Source organism: Acanthopagrus latus, chromosome 17 (assembly GCF_904848185.1).
Source record: "Acanthopagrus latus isolate v.2019 chromosome 17, fAcaLat1.1, whole genome shotgun sequence".
Taxonomy (NCBI): domain Eukaryota; kingdom Metazoa; phylum Chordata; class Actinopteri; order Spariformes; family Sparidae; genus Acanthopagrus; species Acanthopagrus latus.
In genome coordinates, this window is record NC_051055.1 from 6,193,648 (window position 1) to 6,214,578 (window position 20,931).

A 20,931-nucleotide genomic window follows, 5' to 3' on the forward strand; every position below is an offset into this window, starting at 1 on the left:
GGGAAAGAAATGCCTTTGAAGGAATGTTTAAGAGGTGCAGCCTACACTGCAGTTAGTACTTAAAGAATGTTTACAACATTGAAAATTGTTAGTCTTCAATGATGGTTGTAGATGCGTAATGTACGACATGATTCTAAACAGACCTTCTGCATTAGCAGCCTTGCGGTTCCTGTCTTCTCTAATACGTGGTGGTCTGTACTGACAGTGCTCAACACTCTGCCTTGCAACAGTCTGCACCAGGAACAGTAATATATGCTCTCCCCTGCAGATGCAAACAAAGATCAATTAGAAAAGTCACTTTTTCTTCAATTGCACAATATAAAATATTTTCTGTGTGTAGTGGTCCACCATAATACACTTAAGCTGATTAAGCCTAAAATGCCCATTAAATGTTAATTATAAAGCACAACAGAAAATAAACTACTCTATGTTAAGGGAAGATAGCAAAATTCAGTACAGAGAACACAAAGGTCTTACCTGCTGTTTGGTGTTGTGACCAGGTTAGTGGTTGTGAGTAACCTGTACAGCAGATCCAGGCGAGCAGCCTTCTGCCCGGCAATCAGCGTTTTACACTTGCATTTCTCCCAACAGTCACAGTATGCTGTGGGGGATGTCCGCTTCAGCCTAGGAAAGAATAGAAGCAGATTTAGGATCATACATACGATCTAGTGAGAAATAACAGTTATGAAAAGCGATCTAATGAAAACTGAAACCTTTACAAAGATAAAAAAAAGGTCACTCTCAAAACGCAAACTTACTTGCAGTCATGTCCTTTGTGACACACCCTAGCACACTCAGTGCAGCAGCAGAGGGACTCGAGCAGACCACAGGTACGACACTCAAAGATATCCTAAATACAAAGTCATTGTGATTAAGCATGCCACCTTTCAACTGAACATTATGATCTTAACAAACACAGTCTGCAAAACCAGTCAAATTCCACTTGTGCAGTGAAAAATGAGCATTTTGTGAAGCTACAGAAGCTAGTCAGGCATGTCTAATATGAAGGCTCTCACTATTTTGATGCCTGCTGGTAATATTTAAATCTGCTACCTTGGAAAGCGCCACTAATTAAATAAGTACCAAAAATTTGAGATCCTTTTATGTGTCTCTCTGTTTGACTTAGTTGGTTACTAGTTGCAGAATCATCTTTAAACATTACAATGATTTAAAGAAATTCACATCCTTAGATAAAGAAGGAAGTTGCTGATGATGACGAGGTGATGGTGATGAGCGCTCTCTAAATTTCAGTGTACACGCATCCTGTCAGGCTGACCTGGTTAATGTGCTCAGCTCCAGTCCAAGTGAAACTGCAGGTGTCATTGCAGCAGAGGACATAGAGGGGTGAATCGTCTGGGTTGGTCCCCGAGGGGCAAATCATTTCCATGAACACAGAATCTGCATCCTCCTTCTCGGCAATGCCAGGGTCGCCCACTGAATTTGAGGAACAAAAAGGAAAATATGGATACTGAGAAATGCAAGTCAGAATGCTGTTGAAAGCAGGGCAGCAAAAATAGGTCAGTATTCACATAACTCATGGACAACCTCCAATGTTCCAGCTGTTACCTAACCACTTAAAATTACATCAGATTCACAAAAAGTATGCCGTTTTCTCTGAATACATTCACAGTGATGGTGGATGATTGGTCAGGCAAACTTCCTTTTATTTCTCCCTCCCTATTCTCATCTACAAAATATGTACATAAAGATTTCAAGTCCAGGTCTATAATCACGCACTGTGTCCCTGTAAATGACAAATCAGTTTCCAACAGAAAGCAGAATGATGGCTTAATAACTTACCCTTTGCCATTTTCTGAGCAGCCTCCAGCACAGTGATAGCTGCCGGGTAGGCTCGCCCACTGACTGCCAGCATGAATGGGGTCATTCCACGGGCATCCCTAGCAAACAATATACATAAGCTCTTTAGAGGAGCAGATAGGCATAGAGCAGCTGATAGATAAAGACATTCTAAATAGACAAGAAAGGGCATTCAATTTGGGTACAGTAACCTTTTTCATTTAGAAATTAAGAATCATACTTGGCAGAGAGCAGCTCCCGTAGGTGTGGCCTCAGAACAACACTGTCACACATCAGCTTTAGGATGAGGTGGGCGTTGGCCTTCCTGTCTTTAGATTCGACCACAGATGACTCAGTGGATGGCCCTGTTCATTTGGAGAAGACAGTCCATTTCATGATGGATATAGATGAGAGACATAGACACATATAGTGTCTGATTTACAGTGGTATTAGAGATTATCTAAATTGTACAAGAAGGTAACAGAATGGAAATGATGATTACTCCTTTAGAGAAATAACTTGCAGCCTTTTCTCTACCTTTCTACAGTGTCATTATCTTAGTACAAATGTAATAAACACCATTTCATGAGTGGCCAGTTATAATTTCAAACTGTCTTCCCAGACCAATGCATGTTTAAGTTGTCCACACAATAATAAAGATTTCCTGTCATGATCACAATTTTCTATAAATCTGAATGATAAGGTATATGAATAAACTTGCCTTGCCTTTTATTAGCACTGAATTAGCAATTGACTTTGCATAGTGAGTTGCAGTTTTAGTGCCAGCCAACATCACACATATTGTATAATTTGTGTGTAGAAAGTTTTGTACAATAACTAGTAAAATAAACTGAAAATCACAGCATGTCGTGCATAATATATTACGTAAGTTGTATGGATTTGGGACACAGTTTCCATGATGAAGGTAGCATGTACCTGGTATGGTAGAGGTGCTTGGTCCCTGGCTGGTCCCAGTGGAGGCAGTGGTGAGTGAACCTACAGCTGGTGCTAGAATGAAATCTATGTCACCATCTGTGGATTTAATTTAAAAAAAAAAAAACAAGTTTTAGATTCATTCACAGAGGAAAAGAAGAACAACTACATTCATGATCACAAAGACATTTCAAAAGAGATGTGCAAGGCTTCAGACTGGCAACTAAGGCAAAATAACTTAAGAGGCAACACAACTGGGCGAGCTGATGTCACTAGCAGACAAAGATGTTTATGCTTTGATTGCAGTCTCTCTGGATTGATGCTTACAAGTCAAATGGCAAATTAAGACAAGGATACATGGTGATGACTACTTTGATAACTGCAATGTGAGCTTACACAAACTGGGAAGACAGTTTGTTTTGCTGGAGCGTAGTAGACTTAATATTGGCAAAAGTAGAGAAAATATTATACATTCTTGTAAAGAGGAACTGACCAGGGTCCATAGGTGGGGGGTCAGGGACCCAACTTGGTGGGGCAATGGGTGGTGACACAGGGTCCTGGTGGTCACTGGATGAAGGGCCAGACTCATGACGGCCGAGGCCTGCTGCTCTTAGAGATCTCCGCATCATCTCCCTCAGACGAAGCCTGGTGAGGACAAAAATAAAAGATAAATAATAACACTGTTAAAAAAAAAAAACAGATATGCTTACATTATAATACAGCTGGGGAAGCTGGTCACTAAAGTAGGATGCAAAACAATTCCTTTCCTATAAAGAGTCTTGTACTCCAAATAACACTTTCTATACAGACCATTTCTCCTTATATATTCTAAGCACCGCCAAAACAGTATAATTAGTTATTTACCCTCTGCTACTGGAGGAGCCAGTCCTGTTCCCAGAACTGTTGCTTGAAACCACAGAGATGGCATTGGCAATTGCCTCCACAGCAGACAGACGTTCTGCAAATGTGTTTCTCTCAGACCTTTCAGCTTCTGGAATGAAAAAACACAGTCACTTAGCATGAAGAGGAGTCTCCCAGGGAGCCAGGCAACTAAATTTAACTAAGGTGAGCAGACTAAAAACCACGTTGTGTCGAAAGAAAGGTGATTTTCTTTTCAATTTTTTTCATTGTCAAATAAAGATGGCAAAGTCTGAAAATTGAGAGACATTAGGAAGAGAATGTAACCAGCAATCAAGATGAACTGCTTTCTCAAATCTAATTTAAGTATAGAAAGAATTTCTTATTATGTCGGTGTTAGACCTGGTTCTCAGGGACATTCTGTTCAATCATCTGAAACACCAGCTTACCTTCCTCCTCTTTGGTCTCCTTGTTACTGACAGGGAAGCAGACAGAGACAGCAGCATGGAGGATGTTGCGATTTCCATCACAGCGATGATCCAGAAGCGCTCCAAGGGCCTGACTGCCCTGATCCAAGAGGAAAGCCTGCTCAAGGTTCACCAGGTACTGCCGACACGCCTCATAGTCACAACGCAGGACATGCTGCATCAGTGTCTGTTTCTGAAAGACACAAAGAGGGTGAGTAAGTACTGCTTTCAATATGATTATTCACTGTGGCTTTATTGGTAAAAACATATAGACACCGGTTTGACAGAGTAAATTACCTCAACAGCCATAATAATAATAGCAGCTTTCTTTTTAATTGTGGAGTTCGATGGGAGATTGGCCAGAGAGTGCACCCCCATTCCCAGGCTGTTAATAGGTGGCAGGTCCAACCAATCCGGATCTCGTATTCCACCCATGCAGTCCTTGGCCATAGGGTAGATTGTGCCATTTCCATCTCGGAGGATGATGGGAGATTCCTGAAGGAAAAACAATTTCAACATTTAAGATTTGTACATAAAAAGGCTGTCTACCTAAAGTCAGGAACAATACTGCAAACACATGTCACCTAGTTGGGAGATTATCTCACCTGTCCTGCAGTGAAGATGGCAACATTGCGCTCACTCTGCCCCAGGAAGGCCAGGTTGCTAGTGGGGAAGTTATTCTCCTGTTCAGCTTTGCCTGTGGCCAGGTCAAAGATACAGTACCTTACCCAGTTACCAGTTTTCAGAACTGCATGGACTCCTGGAAGAGAGAGAGAGAGAAAGGGATACATCTTAATTTTCACACCAAAAATGTATCACAAAAGCATATATACATCTTTTATCAACAAAGACCCACCTTTGGAGTCAACATTTACTGCCAGAATCTCTGCCTTTTCTGGGATACAGAGCTTTTTAGGTGTGCGCTGAAAACAATCAGGAACTTTAGGTGTCCCACCAGTTTTGACCACCTGTCAGAACAAATTGAAGGAAACAAAAAGTTCATGAATGTGATGCTCTCACCTGCACACATACTCTGTCTTCATGTCTGTATTCAAAGTTCACACAATATATCAATCTATGTCCATACCTGTAATTCATCTATTCTGAGGAGCCTACAGTCCTGTAACAGTGATGATGGGTCTGAATCAGTGGGAGCAGCAGTGCTCTGGTTGCTCATGCTGCTTGATGTCCCTGGAAACTTCACAGCAACATACGCACCATCCACTTTAAGCACCTGGGACAAAATACAAATGTAATGTTGAGTCACAAAAGTTGGACATCAGAACATAAAATCCCACTGAGAAAGAACATGGACACAACTGATACTCTGAGAGTAAACAGAAACTTAGACGTTCAAAAGACTCATTATTCCAAGATATGAACTACACTTGCAAATTTTGATCCATGTATTGCCATATTTCAAATGCACCCACCTTTCCCACAGGGACATTTTTAACATCCTCCACAAACACCACCTCCCTGAGGGGCCACTGTTCCTCATTCACCTTCTCTTCTTCTTTGGGAGCTGGAGTAGAACGCCTTCGCTCTGCAAGTAGTTAGGTAAACTTTTAGGCCTTTGATCAAAGAATATAAAAATAAGACTTTCTATAATTACGTACATGCAGTAATTGCAAATGGTTCAAAACTCCTGGTTGGGAAAGTTAAAATATACTGCTGACCAGGTGATGAAAACTTCTGTGTGGATTCAGGAAAATTAATTATCAACACAGCTTGCCGTATGGTTCATATGGTAGAGAGGTAAAAAGGCAACCAAATGTGTGACAGTATGTACTGTGAGCTGGCCATACTTGCTTCACAGGCAAACAGACAGGGGAAAAAAAACGTGCTGATGAAAGCCTGTGCACCATCTGTTTCAAAGTCAAAGGACTAATGAGAGCACAGAGTGAGGCAGAAATTGGTTTTGTGCCTGAGAGATAGAGAGGAAAGTCAAGACTTGAGTGCTGTTGAGAGAGCTTGGGGTTAAGAGAAAGAAATAGCAATAACGGAGCAGACATACTGTAGGGCAGTGAGGCACTGCTAGCAATGGAAGAGGTATCACTGCAGGTAGATGCTGGGGATGGAGGAGGACCCATCTCAGTCTTCACCAGCTCCGGCTTGCTTTCCGTCCTGTGGGTAAGAGCAATATAGAGTGATGATTTGAATGAATTTAACCTCTGGACTTACAATAATACACATACATACCCACACAAGGAAGACTATTCTGATCCAAAAATTGACCGTGTTTTTCTCTATAGAATGAAACTCACTTGATTTCCTGGGTCTTAGTGGTCTTCTCCATGTTCTTGAGGCTCTCTGGAGAGCGTAGCTGGAACCTGCAACTGTCGTTCATGTTCCAGACAGACTCCAACAGGACACCCACTTTGGGAATCCCAGCACTGACAGAAAAGGCCACTGCACCAGCATGGTAGAGGGGGTTATTCCTCAAGCACACCTACAGAAGGAATGAATATATTTCTTTATTTACACCAACTCTGATGCTTTTATTGTGCTGACACCAGGATTCTTGAAAAAGAAATGTCTAAAAAAATAACTCACAACAGAAGAAGAGCTTAGTCAGTCAATCTCATAGAAGATCAGACATTTTTTTCACTAGCAGACAAAAGTTGCATGAAGAAAATTATTTCTGACCTGTGTTCCCACAGTGATGTTGGGTATCGAGGAGATGCCAGCGCTGGACTTTGGCTTTTTGTTCTTGGCTCGGGCCTTTTCAAGCATCTTCTTCCGCTGACTAAAAGGCACAACACCCCTGTAGAAATGCAAACAATGAAGCATTAAAACTTCCCTTCCGTTCATACTATTTCATTTTTTAATTGACAAAGTGGCTGATTGCTACCTCAAGTGACTATAAATGTGGACAAAACTTATACACCCAATGATACTGATAACATAATCTTTCCCAACCTACATCACAGAGAAACACAATGTCTAATATTCAGCTCCCACTGATTGTTTTGACTTGCCACACTCCACAGGGTTATGATGACATTGAGGACATTGAGGACTCAATGTTAAAAACAAAAAGAAATGTCCTATTCAATATAGCTTCATTGGAAAACACTATTTTATCTCACCACCAGTAGAGGCTATTCTCAAGCTGTGCACACGTGTAGAGAGCGCAGCAGTGCAGTGACACCATACGTTCCCCCTGCAGCTCAGGGAAAGCCTGAGCACTGTGCTCCAGCTTAGAGGCTACTGTGCTCAGTGTGTCGTCCACCCAGGTGGCCACCTATACCAAACACAGAAACAAATGATGAGTTATTAAACTAAATATCATATAAATGTGAAATGTTGCGGTGACTGGTCAATAACAGTAATGTAACAATACAAAACTAAAATTCAGCCGCAATCATATGGTTATACAACTTATTCTGTGGACAAATATTGTTACCATGAACAAAGCAGAGCACGTGTGTTCTTAGGTCAGAGGGGATCATAATTTACCTTGTTGGTCTCTGTAGCTACAGTGGCTCTGATGCTGTTGGCAGACAATAAGGTGATCTTCTCATTGGCCAGGCCCAGGAAGGACACACGTGGGTGATGAATGGAAGGATTCTGATAGGACAGATCAAACATAAGTGATACTACCTCTCCAATTTGTTTTTAACAACCTGTGCTTTCTAGAAATTAAGCATGTCACAGTATTTGGCAAATGCATATCTTGTTTCAAAAATATATAGTACAGTACACACCTGGGCATTCCTGTAGGGCTCAGGTTCACTCCACTTCCACTGATAAAGCTCTCCTTTGGAGCTGACTGCCACCAGCTCTGAGAACATGGCTCCAATGCTCACAAACTTCACACCATCCTGCAAAGAAAATTAGAAATCTCAGTGAATGTCAGGTAACACAAAACTAAATGTCTCGATTTCTAACGATTTGAATTTTCTTTCAGTGGACTCCAATCCAGTCCACCATAATACCTCCATAATCAATGGAAATAAAATAAATAAAGTTTGCAATGTCATAGTACAGGTTTATAATTTTGTGTTTTAAAATCCTGCACGGAGGCATTTCATCAACAGCTCTGATTGTGCTCCTCCTACCTTGTCAGGCCACCACTGGAGCTCCTCTCCCAAGGAGACAGGGCTCTGGACCGGGATGCTCTTCTTGTCCAAGCTGGGCTCGCCTTCACGGCTGGTGGAGCCTCGCTCGGTGTCGAACGAGGCCCCATCCAGCCACCGGCGCTCACGTAACCTCAATACAGACTCACGCTCACGCAACAGCTCTGAGTCGCGCTCTAAGGGAAGAAGGAGAACTGGTATGCAATAAGGTCACACCAGTTGGATAGAAGTAAGCCACTCTCTGGGAAAGACCCGTCAACATAGTTTTAAGAATAGAGAGAAAAAGATTTTTTTAGAATCACTATAATGCAAATCAAAATGGCAGTACTACAGATTGAGTGGGAGTCAGAATTAAACTGGTGGGTGAGTCAGTTTGCGCGTTCATATGTTAAAATGCGAGCTAGAGGAGGAAGTGGATAGACAGAAAGAAAGCATGCATATGGGCTAAGAGTGGGCTAGGTAGGTATTTTAGAATAGACTGCCTTAAAGGGTCCCTGTTAAGACAGGTGGGCCTAGCGGGCCTTTCTCAGAGAGCTCACAGTATGTACTACAGCCATGCAGCATACAACACCAAACACTTATAGCCTTGAACACCAAACACCCACATTACAAATCCAGTTTAACAGACTGACAACATTTTCCCCAGGAACAAACACTAAATTTATATCTTTTTTATGTTTAATTTGTTTAAAAACAATACAGCTTAGTACAGCTAATACATTTAGCAAAGAGGGAAATATTTTCTCCACTACCAACAATGTTTTTTCCTTTTAACATTAGCCCTACAGCCAACATCTGTCAACAAACAGCTTTGCTTGTTAAAAAACCTTTTTATAGTCCATCTCACATCAAAATGGTAGTGCTTTCCAACTTGTCTACTGTGTTGCTGTATATTTAATAAGCAATTAAAGCTCTATCCCCACAGACAAAAGCCATCACCAAAGCCTGTCCAGCAACCTGCCTCCCCTGTTCTCGTCAGAGATGAGTTGTTAATTTACCTCTGGAGGATCCCAGGCGTGACAGCGATGAACGTCTAAAAGAGGGGTAGCCAAAGTAGCTGATGTCCTCAGAGAACATGGCATCAGCATCAATAATCACACTGGGATGTGCTGAGTGGATGTCTGCATCCAACAGGGACATCAGGTCCTCTGCATGAGATAAAGACACAAGACAAAAGAAGAATGGATTAGCTAAATACTGTTAAGGACCCTTACAGCAATCATAATTAAATCATTGACATAAGTCAACATGCCACATTTACATTAGATGGTGATGTAAGTAACAGAAAAGTGCTGTTGTTGAAAAAAAACACAACATCATCAATCTAACGAAGCCATTGTCCCGTCTGTTTTTCTTTCCCTGACAAACCTCCTGGGAGGTAGGACTCGCTGGCCGTGTCGTCTCCATCATCTCCATCTTCATCATCACGGCTCAGCAGGTTGTTGACAGCGAGGTTGACATCCAGGTTGGTCCTCTGGAGTTCCCTAATGATCACACTCCTGGACTTCCCCTGAAGTACTACTTGGGCCTGGGGAAAAGCACAAGGACAACAAAGCAGAAAACAGATTTTATTGATACTCATTTTTGCTCAAATATTTATAGAATATTTGTTTCAGTAAGGAAAAGGTTTAAGGAAAATGCCACAGGGATAGTTTGACAAGGAAAAGATGTACCTGAGTAATGAGCTCTTCGGGGATGACAGAAGCTGGTATGACAGGCTGAGGCTGGCTACCTAGAAGTCCTGAGCCACGGTCCCTTCCTGTACGGATCACCCTGGTCTGTCGACGGGAATCACGAGCTGCTGTTGATGACCTGCCTGACGTGCCTCCACCACCGCCTCCACCTCCACTTCCACCTCCTCCACTGCTGCCACCTCCTGCTCCACCTCCCCCTGCTCCTCCTCCACTCCCACCTCCTCCACTGCCTCCGTTGACGCCAGAGCTCCAGCGACTCCTGTTACATATAATGCAAGGCCATGGTCAGATACAAGTGCCAAAAACACCATCTGACTAACAGAGCATACTCAAAGCACGCACGCATCTGGGTAAGAAAGGATTCGGCCTTTATGGCAGCGGAGACAGGGCAGCTTACATGAGCAGGGAAGAAATTAAGTTGTGGCATTTTTCCTAATTTAATCAGGCGTTGAAATAGAAAAGGTTTCATTGTAGTATAATGAATTTAACACATTTTGGAAATTGAAAGAATAATTTTATTTGAGTTCATTATTAAAGTGTAAGGGTGCAAGTTTAGTTTATTCTGGAAATTGAAAATTAGGACAAACAACAACTATGTTCTGAAGAGAGAAGTGCAGCGGTCAACATCACAAAAGCACAAGGAAAACAACAGCATACGGGAAATCTAGCGGAATCTATGTTGTTTAGTGGACACATTTATCTGAGACACTTTACAGCACCCTGAACTTCTGTCTCAGAATGAGGAACCCTGTGGAGAATACACCCCTAACCCGCTGCAGCGTCAGTGCTCTGCTCTGAACACTGAGCTTTAAAAAAGGACCATTTTATCTCTGTCAACCCTGCCAGAACTTACCCAAGGGTGTTGCCTGCCAGTCTGCCAAGTGTGTCAGAGCCAGACAGGAACCAGGGCGGATCACTAGTCCTGCCTGGCCTGGAGCTCCTTCCTGTCCCTGAACCACTGCTCAACTTTGAACTGGAAACAAAAGATGGGAGATCGGTTACAAACCTACAGAAGTCCCACAGAGGACCAAAAGACTTTCTTTATTACCTGGGTTTACAGAAACTAAAATTACCACAGGTATTTCTTAAATGATACCCCTTGGTTCAGGATTAATTTCCTTTATTATAATGTGAAATGGGAGGGGGTATTTTGGAGACTAGCATGGCAACACCCTTGGGAATCAGAATTGGCTGCAACTCGTTCCGCTTTCAAGACTTTCCTTTTTTTTAAAAGTTCTTGGGGTTTTGGGGCTGCAACTGCTTTCTCCTATTTCAAGATTTCTTATAATGGATTGACTTCTAAGCTTGACCAAAAGTAGTTCACTGCAATTTTCTTAATTGATGTATCCTAAGCAGACAGTTATATAAAAGTCGTTTTTCTGTGGTTAGGGATATTGAGACAATTTTGCCAATGTTTCATATAACAGAGACTACTTAGACTGAATTTAGACACTTTCCAACAAAATAATACAATCACATTTAGTACCATAGTGTAACAAAGGGCAATACAATACACAAACAGAGTTTCATTACAGATAAACACCAAGTTCATATAGACAGTCAAACTGGCACAAACCATGTGACTTCTGTTATAATTTGCAATATTAGGCCATGTTCAATAAGCCGACAAACTTGCACAAGACACAGCCTGCCATACTGTCTTCTGTAGGCATTCCAGCAGCCTACAATGGTTCTAACTGAAAAGCTTTTAAAATCTGAAACCATCTCATCTTCTTTTGCAAGTCTGCAGCAGAACAAAGCATGTATCCCACAGAAAGGTTTGGAGCAGGGAGCTCCTCAGCCTTTTATAGCCTGATTCACATGCATATTTAGCAGCTAGAGGGGCCCTGAAAACTCTGAAATCACTGTTGGATGTTGTTCTGCTGGCAGTATATTGACAACTACCAATGAGACATTCTCCAAAAATACATGCTCATAGCCAACACACAACAGAGCAGCTAATAAAAAAGGTGTTTTCATTAAGTAGCACACACTTGCACAACCAAAGGCAAGCTGACTGTCAGAAAGTTACAAAACCCAACTTGTAGATGGTTGTTTGGTGTCAAGATTAGAATAAATGTGAGCAGTATTTATACACTGGTAAGTATGTCCCTTAAATACATGCAACTTTGTAGGGAAATTAGAAAAAGCAGCTCTACAGTGAGCATTATTGAGCAGATAACAACAACAAAGTAACACCCAGTCCAACAGCTGCCTGTCTGAGGATTTCCTGGGAATAGACCTGTCATGTATGAAGATTTGTTTCACTCCTTATAGAAGCAAACCATTATAGCAAAGAGCAAGAGTATCACGTGAAATCAAGTCCAAATGCGTCATACTCAGCCAAAAAGGGCACAAGTGCCAAAATGAAATCACAGCAACCACCATCAGTAAGCCTGAGCATGCTCAGTGCATCTTGTGATAGACATTTCCACAAGCAATCTGTTTTCCAACTCAGTGCCAAAGCTAAAACAGTTTCCGGGACAGATCCCATCATAAACAAGTTTCTCACCCATCGCTGCCATCCGGTTTGCTGAGCTCCAGGCGATCAGGCTGGACAGCAAAGCTGATTCGACACACACGCCCATCCTAGAAGAGATGCATTCATGGTTTTAGAGTCACAGATTTGACTCATGAAGACAGATAACTGAAATGTATTGTTGAGTGCAATTGATAAAATAGATAGAAAACTGAAATACTGAGTCTATATGCAAATTATTGCAGCTCATTCATCTCAGAGGTCATGTTATCATAACCACATCAAAGCCTGTGCCATCAGATTATCCATCTGATGTTTGTTAATACACTTTTGCAGTACAAAGAACAACAACAATAGGTAATGCTACACACATCCCGAGCACACTTATACACATGCATGTCCAGTTCACTTAAGTCAATAACTACATGCCTCTGCAGTGTGTCTAAAACCCTGTTTGAACTGGATTATCCTAATTGGAGTGGTGTCCTGTATATAAGCAACATCTCCAATCTATTCAATCCAGTCCATGTCCACAGTTGCTACACAACTGAAAAGTAAATCAGAAGCAGAATCCCAAATCATCTGGTAACAGCAAACCAGCTTAAATGAAATGTTCCTATTATAATTAACTGTATTGAGGGGGCAGTAAATAATAAATATGAACTCTAGATCCTTGATTAATGCTTTTAACGGGGTAAAGTCTAGTAGAATTACCTCAAGGAGAAATCCAGCATGGTTTGGACCGACAACACATTGTTTTAAGGTGGCCTGCTCCAGCAGACTAAGGTGGGGATGACTGCATTGGAAAGGAAAAAAAGGCAAGAGACAAATGAGACAGTATACAGGATAATAAACAATATCCTGTTTACAGCAACTAATCCAATTAAGCTAAGCAGCAAACAACATGGTTACACAAACTCACCTGTTGTAGCTGTATTTGTTGAGTTTCTCTGAAACCTCACGGAGCCTGACAAAAAGATAAAGACCATATTAGAGCATATAACATCTGTTTAAGGCCTAACTAATGTAATAATAATGAATTCCAGGACATTTAGCATATATCACTGACTCCCAATTGTTAAAAAACAATCATCAAAAAAATATGAGGAAAATTAGGAGCACATCATCTACTCCACGTATTATTAACCAACCGACACTGGACATTAATAATGCCAGTCATGACAAGATCAGGCAACAAGATGACAGTGGCATAAAAGTTTAGATTGTTTTGCTTGTAACATCAGTTGTGACAGATGACTGTGTGCTTGCTGCTTTGCTGATGCTAAACATGTAAACATCTGTCATAAGCCCTCAACCAAGAGGACATCAGAACACAGGTCACAGCTCTGATTGATGGGGAGACTCTAACCTGATGATGCCAGAGAAGGAACTCCTAAGGAATTCAACTAAAAAAGTTTTTTTCTGGACTTCAGTTATAACAAATTCAATTGTCTGAATCAGTTTAGTGTGTCAAATAGCTCCAAAAATGGGCCTCAGTAGCTGTTGCTATGGGGGAGATGCCAGTCAGAGACAAAAGTCAGAACTGAAGCATATTTTAAATAGATTGGGTTAAAAATCAAGCGCTGCATTGATCCAAAATTATTCCCAAATTCAAAAATGAATAAGACTCCTGAGTTATACAAACAGGTTTGCAATAACAGAACAGTATACTCATAATTCAATGTTGCGTGCTACAACAGTAATTTTTGTATCAATTAACCAATTTTTTTGGTCATGCTTTTGTGATAAGCCAATCCAGATTGATTCATAACCATCCAAATACTGCATCTGCCAGTACACTGACCATACAGAATATAAATAAGACCGTTACTTCTGAAATCCCTGAACATCTCCTGCCATCTCACTACTTTTGTTTCAAGCCTGCCACCGCAATCTAACAACGTCTGAATTAGAAATGAATAATGTAATGGAAAACTGTTTAAACATTAAATACAGTCTGCCCATCATTTTTAAAAGCAGTCAGTCTAATTTGATTGCTGTTTAACATGAGAGCTGCTATGATTAATTGATTAGTGGTCAGCCATTAAATTACCGGTCAATCATCCTGATAATCCATTCATTGGTTTTAAGTTATTTTTAAGGGGAGGAAAAAAAGGGTAAAAATTCTCTGATTCCAGCTTCTTAAATGTAAGTTTTCTGATTTCTTTAATCCTCTATGACAGTAAACTGAATATCGTTGGTTTGTGAACAAAACAAGACATTTGAGAGCGACATCTCTGATCTATACAATTTCAGAAAAATGTGAATTTCTGTTTATTTATCAACTAATCAGTAAATTAATATTAAACAGATTGACTTGAAAATAATAATTAGTTGCAGCCAATTTATCATGTCACACAACACATACACATGACAGATTGCATTTTTACGATTATGCAAAGCCACACATGTGCCCAGATTCGGAGATTCGCCTTGTCAAGAAATATCCATCAACTGGCAACTCATCCCACTTCTTTGGCCAATGCCTCACTCCTGAATATAGAGTTTAGCAAACTGGTTCTTCCACACCTGTACATTGCACACAGCTATAGATGCACTGAGGCACATGCTTTGATCAATGGCCTAACTGAAACTCAGAAGAAAGGACAGCAACAAATGCCAATTGGCATATATTCAAAAGGCAATAGCATTCTTATCCGTCAGCATAAAACTCACCCTTAAGTGTAAATGAGTGCCACGCAAATGGTAAAAGTAGAAATCTTTTCGCAATACAGAAGCACATTAAACTCCCATGCATCAATTCGAACACTACAGGAAGGTAAGCGAAAACGACTCGCAAAGCGGGTACATGTCAGTCATTCACTGACCAATCACTCAAACAAATGACACCCCTCAATACGAGACACCGTCTACTGTGCACTACTAAGCACTTTGTGATTGTGTTTTTAAAAAGTGAACTTCCATCTCACTACAAGGGAATGCTATTTGCACTGTGCAAAACTAATGTGTCCAGGCAGACCTCAGTTAGGTCAAACAAACCACTGGCATTTGGATGAGGAAATGTGACCGGATGCTCATGCCAGGCAAGCTCTTCTAATGAGCCAAGCTGGACCGAGCCTTTTTATTTCAGATAGAAGCACTTATCTGCTTTGACAACTGCAAGTTCCTTCATGGAGAAGAGAGGAGGGGGGCCTCCCAGCAGCACATGGTGACTGTAGCATGCAATGGCATGCATGCCTGGGGATGAACAGCCATGACCTCTTTAAGGAACTAATGGTTCATACCACCAAGATGTTTGAGTGTTTTTTCAACAAGATTCCTTACCAGCAGAGTAAACTGTCAGTCAGATCACAACTGGTCCCTCAGAGTTCAATACACACTAACCCGAAAAAAGGTGTTCAAACACCCTGAGCCTATATCCAGTTCCTAATCTCAAGGTCATTCTAAAAACACTTCACAACCTCTTTGTCTTTAAGTAGAACAGCTCATTAATCAGTTCAATCTCAATGGATGATATAAATAGGTTTATCATAAATCACATGTTCTGCCAAAATACAGGTCACACACAATGTCCTGGACCTTTCTTACAACTACTTCTGAAAAATGATCTGTTCAGAATCGATATTTCCTTAAGAAAACCCATTAAACTCAGTGTGATGCATGTCAACAGCATGTCACTACTAACGACATTGTGTGCAATTGAATCTACTGTAACCACTTAGTGTTTCGGTAACAAAGCAAAGAAAGAAAATGATGCCTCATCGTGAACACTTAAAAATCCACCATGGTTCATACACACTTTATAAGCCATGGCTTACCCACTTATTAAAGTAGATAACAGGATTAATGTGTATGCAATGGTGCTAACTGTGCTTCACTGCATTTACTAGATATTTATCTCTGTGCGCAATGTTGTAAATAGACACATTAGGTGTTCAATTTCAGTTGTGTTCGCAAGCATATTGTGCTGTTGACATTTCAAAAATAACCCGACACAAAGACAACGAAAGAAAAATATTTGGCTTTGTCAAGAGCGTGGTAGCAATTTCGCTTGCTAGCATTAGCAACTAGCTATCAGTTAGCTGACGTTAGCTACTTCATTGATCATGATAATCAACGAGACGCCCAGAAAACAAACACTGACACATGTCAAAAGAGTGGATGTATAATTTACACACGAAATCTCGTATATTTTCGACAACAATGTGTTTTACGACCTTTATTTCCCTCTCTTTTCCCCATCCCCCAACCCGCATTGTCTATCTCAACTTTGACTGTGAGCCAATCCTTCCACAGAACCAAGGAAACAGCCTGCTAGCGTTAGCTATTCGTACGGTAGCCAGTTAACGGGCTAGCATCTATGTTAGCACTGGACCGAATGTTTAGGTAGCAGCAGGCTAACGAGGATTGTTCAAGATGCCGGGCCTTATTTCAACCCTCGGGGGGGTCATTTAGATTAATTTAAACCCGAATTCACACGCATGACAATGTCAGCCTCGTTCGTAAATGCAGTCTCGATTCATTTATCCCGTACACCACATATACATATTGATTTAAATTCCTCTCCACGGGCCGCTACAAAATACCTGTCATTGAGCTGATCCTCGGTCCCGGGCAGCGGGTGAACCACGAAGTGTATAGATGTCATGGGGTCAATCCAAAATCACACACAGACGTGTGAAAGATGTGGAAATTGATATTCTTTCGATTACTGTATATATGCGGATTCATAGGAATCGTTTAATGGCGAAAAACCTCGAGTTTAGATCCCAGCCTCCTCACCCACATGCCGCCATCTTAACTCTACCAAGCTTCTTCTCTGTGTGTTGATTAGTGCACATGCAACCGCTCCGCTGGTTGGACCCCGAGCACAAACAGGAAATGTGTTAAATTGGACGGGATTGGCCTCAAGAAGAAAGGCAGGAAGACTGTAATCAAAAATACTACACTTTCACACCACTCCAAAGTCTTTGTTCTCAGACAGATCAGCCAATGCATCGTTGTTTATTGGCGTTTTCTAGCACCTGCAGTCATTTTCAGTGAAGTTACTTATTCACAAGCTATGACGATAGAAATAGCCTACAATGCAATCCAAAAACGCAGGGGGAAAGGGGATAGGAAAACACAAGGAAGATCGATCATCCGGGCGTCTCAACACTGAAGGAAAACAAGAAAATCAGCGTTTTTTTGTGTGTGTGTAATTACAACACAGCACAAGCGATAATTCCACATGCCTATTTGTTGCATCATAATTCAAAGAAACGTCTTTGTTCATCTATGAATCGAAGAATCGAAAGAAACAATTAGATAATGTTTGCTCATCATTCTGTCTGATATAAAGTGCTGACTTATACAAGGTGAACTTTCATGATATTTCTAATTGCAACTTTGTTTTTTTTTTTAACAGCAATACAGTTCCTCCATTTCGCCTAGAAGAATTAAAAAGAAAATAGATACAGCCCTAAAATCTGTAGTTATGGTATTAACAATTACAGTACTTATAATAGTCTTAGAATCATTAGATTGTAGTACTAAATGCATTTTTGGTTTTGCATATCATGAAGTGAGTAACCGCCATTCTGTGCCCAACCAAAACTTAACATCATGTCCCAAAATCTTAAAGGAACATCACAGTTATAATTGGCATATTGTCAGCATCACCCAGGGAATGGAAAGAATCATGTGGGACCTTCAATTTAATGCTGCTATTCTTACACCAGAATTATATTTAAAACTGAACCAACTCAGTTCTGAGCTCTATAAAGGGAAGAGAACTGGGCATTTGCTCACGTTGGCCTCCCTCCTCCCATGGAAAACTTTTAGCGTGCAATATTCCCACATCGTCTGAACTCTGTGAAATCCGAGAAATGATTTCAGCAGCAGTGGCGCAGGCATGCACCCTGGTTCAAAGAAAAAAAGACACAGGAGGGAGAAATGTAGGCTTAAGGTTAACCTAAATCTGTAAATCTGACAGTCTTCTTTGAGGATAGTTTATTTCTTGGCCTGTGGACTGAATGTAAGGGGGAAGTGGCCCAGATATGGCAGACATTAAGGAGAAGAGGGGACAGAAGCAATCATCACATGGCATGGATCAAATCAGATTGCTGATCTGATTGCTTGAACAGCCTGTTTTATTATCCCTTGTTGGATAATGCTCGATCAATTTACGAAAAAGTTAAGTTCAATTAACCATTACAAAAATACCGAAATCTTGGTCAGTTTGTTAAGCAAATAAAAAATCATTATTTACAAATCGAAATCAAAAGGATATGTAGCTAATCTCTCTAATCTACAGCATATTCCATTAAAAACCTTTGTGGGTTTTTTTTACACCAGCAGGTGGCAGGGTTTACCTTCCATGATGACATCAGATTCTCTGAGAGTCACACTAAACCAGAAAGTATTTGTCCCTTTCCTGCACTGCTGCCAAAGACCAGAGAGAGACGTGTGCATATGAGCATATAGACATACTATAGGTAGGTAGCCTCAGACCTCTGCAACTGTCCAGCAATGGCCAATTGTCAAATATTTCTGTATTATGATTGAAGAACTATGATGAAACTATTCAAGCATGTTCAGGAACAGGAAACTGAGAGGTTCCTTACTAAGGGAGATGTCATGGCAATCTGAAATGAAGCATGACGCAGACAGAACGTGTTCTAGCCTTTTCTTGGCCTAGGTCAGGTTCCTCATTGACCTGTCAGCTGCGGCACATGTACACACAAACCAAAATAACCATCTCAAACCGAATCGATGTATCAGGTGGTCTGCTAAAACCGAAAAAGACAAATGTCACATAAACCGCTCTGCCTCTTTTTTTAATTAAACTATTTCTAATTGTATTTCATTGAGTTATTTACTTATACAATACTTCAGTGTTGTATGCATTGTCATTGTTGTTATCATTTAGTATATCTGATTGTGATTGTGATTCTAACCTGTGGCCCTTCACTGCATGTGCCCTCTCCCTCTCTTTCTTCTTGGTTCTATCCAAATAAAGCCTAAAAAACTCAAATAAAAATCCTTAAAAAAAAAACAAACCATAATGTTGGTGTCCAAATAATGTGTAATGATATTGCAGATATCATTATTTGGAATGAAACTGTATGTTTTCATTTGATAATTTGGCCTTACTTTCTGATACAAATGCCTCATGTCATGTAACCAGCAGAAACACACATTTAGGATGTCTTCCCCGTGTTTACACAGCTCAACACACAGGTTAATGAAACCTGCAACCTTTTTCAAGGGCCAAGTCAAACAAAACCCCAGAAATCCACAGAGCTATTTTTAGGTATCGAGCACCAGGTTATCAAATGACCTCCAGTGTTGTTAAATATGGGTACAAAGAGTCAGTGCCAGGAAACTGCACTGTCATGAGAGCCAGGTTAGTGGGTCTGAGGATCGAGAAAATAAGTATATTCATGCAGAAAAACTAATTTGATCAAAGCTGATGTATACCTGAGTCTCATTCCCAGGTCGTCAAATATTGATGCTTTGGGATGCTGCTGATTTAACAGAGTGAGAATGACGCTCAATAATCAACCATCTTTCTTAAAATAATTGCACACTTCAGATTTAAAATAAGGCCTTTAACATGGATAAAAGAGTCTTTACTCAAAGAGACAAGGTTTTTGACTTGTTATGAAACTGAATTCTTGACCCAGAGCACTAAAGCTATGATCAATACCGTTTTACATATCAGCTTCGGCATTCATTCCAAGATTAGAGGACCAGCACGAGCTCCTGTCAGTCACGCATATTTCACAAACTGAAGTATAAGTTGATCCCAAAGTAGTAACACGATCTCTGGTTGGAGAGTGAGACTTTAAAATAACTCCTCTTACTGCTGTCTGTGGCATATCTTCACAAGTCTAGGGCAGGACTGACCATGAGGGGAGAATTCTGCCTGTTAACACCAGGTCATTCCAGGCATCAGGCACAAACCTTCCACTCTTAACACCCACTCACAGATGCTGCACAGCTTAAAGGGCATTACGCTGGCCTGAATGCATACCAGGAATAAGGAGGACTAATGAGATAGTCCACTGTCTTGCACAGGCTTTTACTGTTTGGGGAGAGAGAGAAACATCCATTTCAGTGTCAGCAAAAGTGAATAGTGAGTCTTGGTTGGCCCAGTCTCACTTGCCATTGAACACCTCTTCAACATCTGGGGCAATGCTGCAACCAGATTCCAACAAAATCCATTTGTCTATTGCACAATACCACCAGGATGTTGTGAAGTTCTGCTCAAATGAGCATGGCCATTGTAACTAGTTAACACTGGCCAGGAATCTGGGTCTCCGCTGCATCATGCTTACAAAACCTGACCAGTTACATGGCACAGGACCCATGAAAAGCTTGTTCTTTTGTGACACGACTGTTCACTTTGCTGTGTGAGGAGCTCGATAAGCCTGTGGAGAGGGATAACAGACCATGAACCGTTATTGCAGAGGTCATTTAATAATTTTATTTTGCACTGTAAGAGACAGTTCTGCAATATGAATTCAACAGGATGCAAAATGTTTATGATGATATAGATAGATTATGATATCTTCAACAACTGAAATTGCTTGGTAGCAGAACCTTTTAGTCTATTAGCATCACTGTTTTGGTAAAGATTTGTCAGATGTCCAGTGCTTGAAGTGCCAGAACTCAAC

At 40.9% G+C, this 20,931-nt stretch overlaps 1 protein-coding gene across 9 annotated transcripts in view; it reads right to left on the reverse strand.

Annotated features, from left to right (window-relative positions):
• ubr5 (ubiquitin protein ligase E3 component n-recognin 5) overlaps positions 1–17,119 on the reverse strand; it is a 29,706-nt gene extending 12,587 nt beyond the window's left edge. For 6 of the 9 annotated variants that reach the window (XM_037073964.1, XM_037073973.1, XM_037073972.1 and 3 more), the window contains exons 1-30: positions 16,858–17,118; positions 13,233–13,277; positions 13,025–13,106; positions 12,344–12,420; positions 10,685–10,804; positions 9,811–10,090; positions 9,506–9,665; positions 9,136–9,285; positions 8,120–8,331; positions 7,766–7,882; positions 7,518–7,628; positions 7,148–7,302; positions 6,705–6,822; positions 6,323–6,507; positions 6,073–6,182; positions 5,489–5,601; positions 5,143–5,289; positions 4,912–5,023; positions 4,661–4,815; positions 4,353–4,550; positions 4,038–4,248; positions 3,595–3,721; positions 3,224–3,375; positions 2,734–2,829; positions 2,039–2,162; positions 1,801–1,898; positions 1,277–1,434; positions 759–850; positions 478–624; positions 144–262 (exon numbers count right to left, since the gene is read on the reverse strand). In XM_037073964.1, coding sequence (XP_036929859.1) covers positions 144–262; positions 478–624; positions 759–850; positions 1,277–1,434; positions 1,801–1,898; positions 2,039–2,162; positions 2,734–2,829; positions 3,224–3,375; positions 3,595–3,721; positions 4,038–4,248; positions 4,353–4,550; positions 4,661–4,815; positions 4,912–5,023; positions 5,143–5,289; positions 5,489–5,601; positions 6,073–6,182; positions 6,323–6,507; positions 6,705–6,822; positions 7,148–7,302; positions 7,518–7,628; positions 7,766–7,882; positions 8,120–8,331; positions 9,136–9,285; positions 9,506–9,665; positions 9,811–10,090; positions 10,685–10,804; positions 12,344–12,420; positions 13,025–13,106; positions 13,233–13,277; positions 16,858–16,919 — 4,033 coding nt within the window. In that variant the 5' untranslated portion in view covers positions 16,920–17,118. Of the gene's footprint in view, positions 1–143; positions 263–477; positions 625–758; positions 851–1,276; positions 1,435–1,800; positions 1,899–2,038; positions 2,163–2,733; positions 2,830–3,223; positions 3,376–3,594; positions 3,722–4,037; positions 4,249–4,352; positions 4,551–4,660; positions 4,816–4,911; positions 5,024–5,142; positions 5,290–5,488; positions 5,602–6,072; positions 6,183–6,322; positions 6,508–6,704; positions 6,823–7,147; positions 7,303–7,517; positions 7,629–7,765; positions 7,883–8,119; positions 8,332–9,135; positions 9,286–9,505; positions 9,666–9,810; positions 10,091–10,684; positions 10,805–12,343; positions 12,421–13,024; positions 13,107–13,232; positions 13,278–16,857 lie in introns of all 9 variants that reach the window. The other 3 variants (XM_037073970.1, XM_037073965.1, XM_037073966.1) reach the window with 2 other exon arrangements.
• Between the last annotated feature and the right edge of the window lie 3,812 nt (positions 17,120–20,931).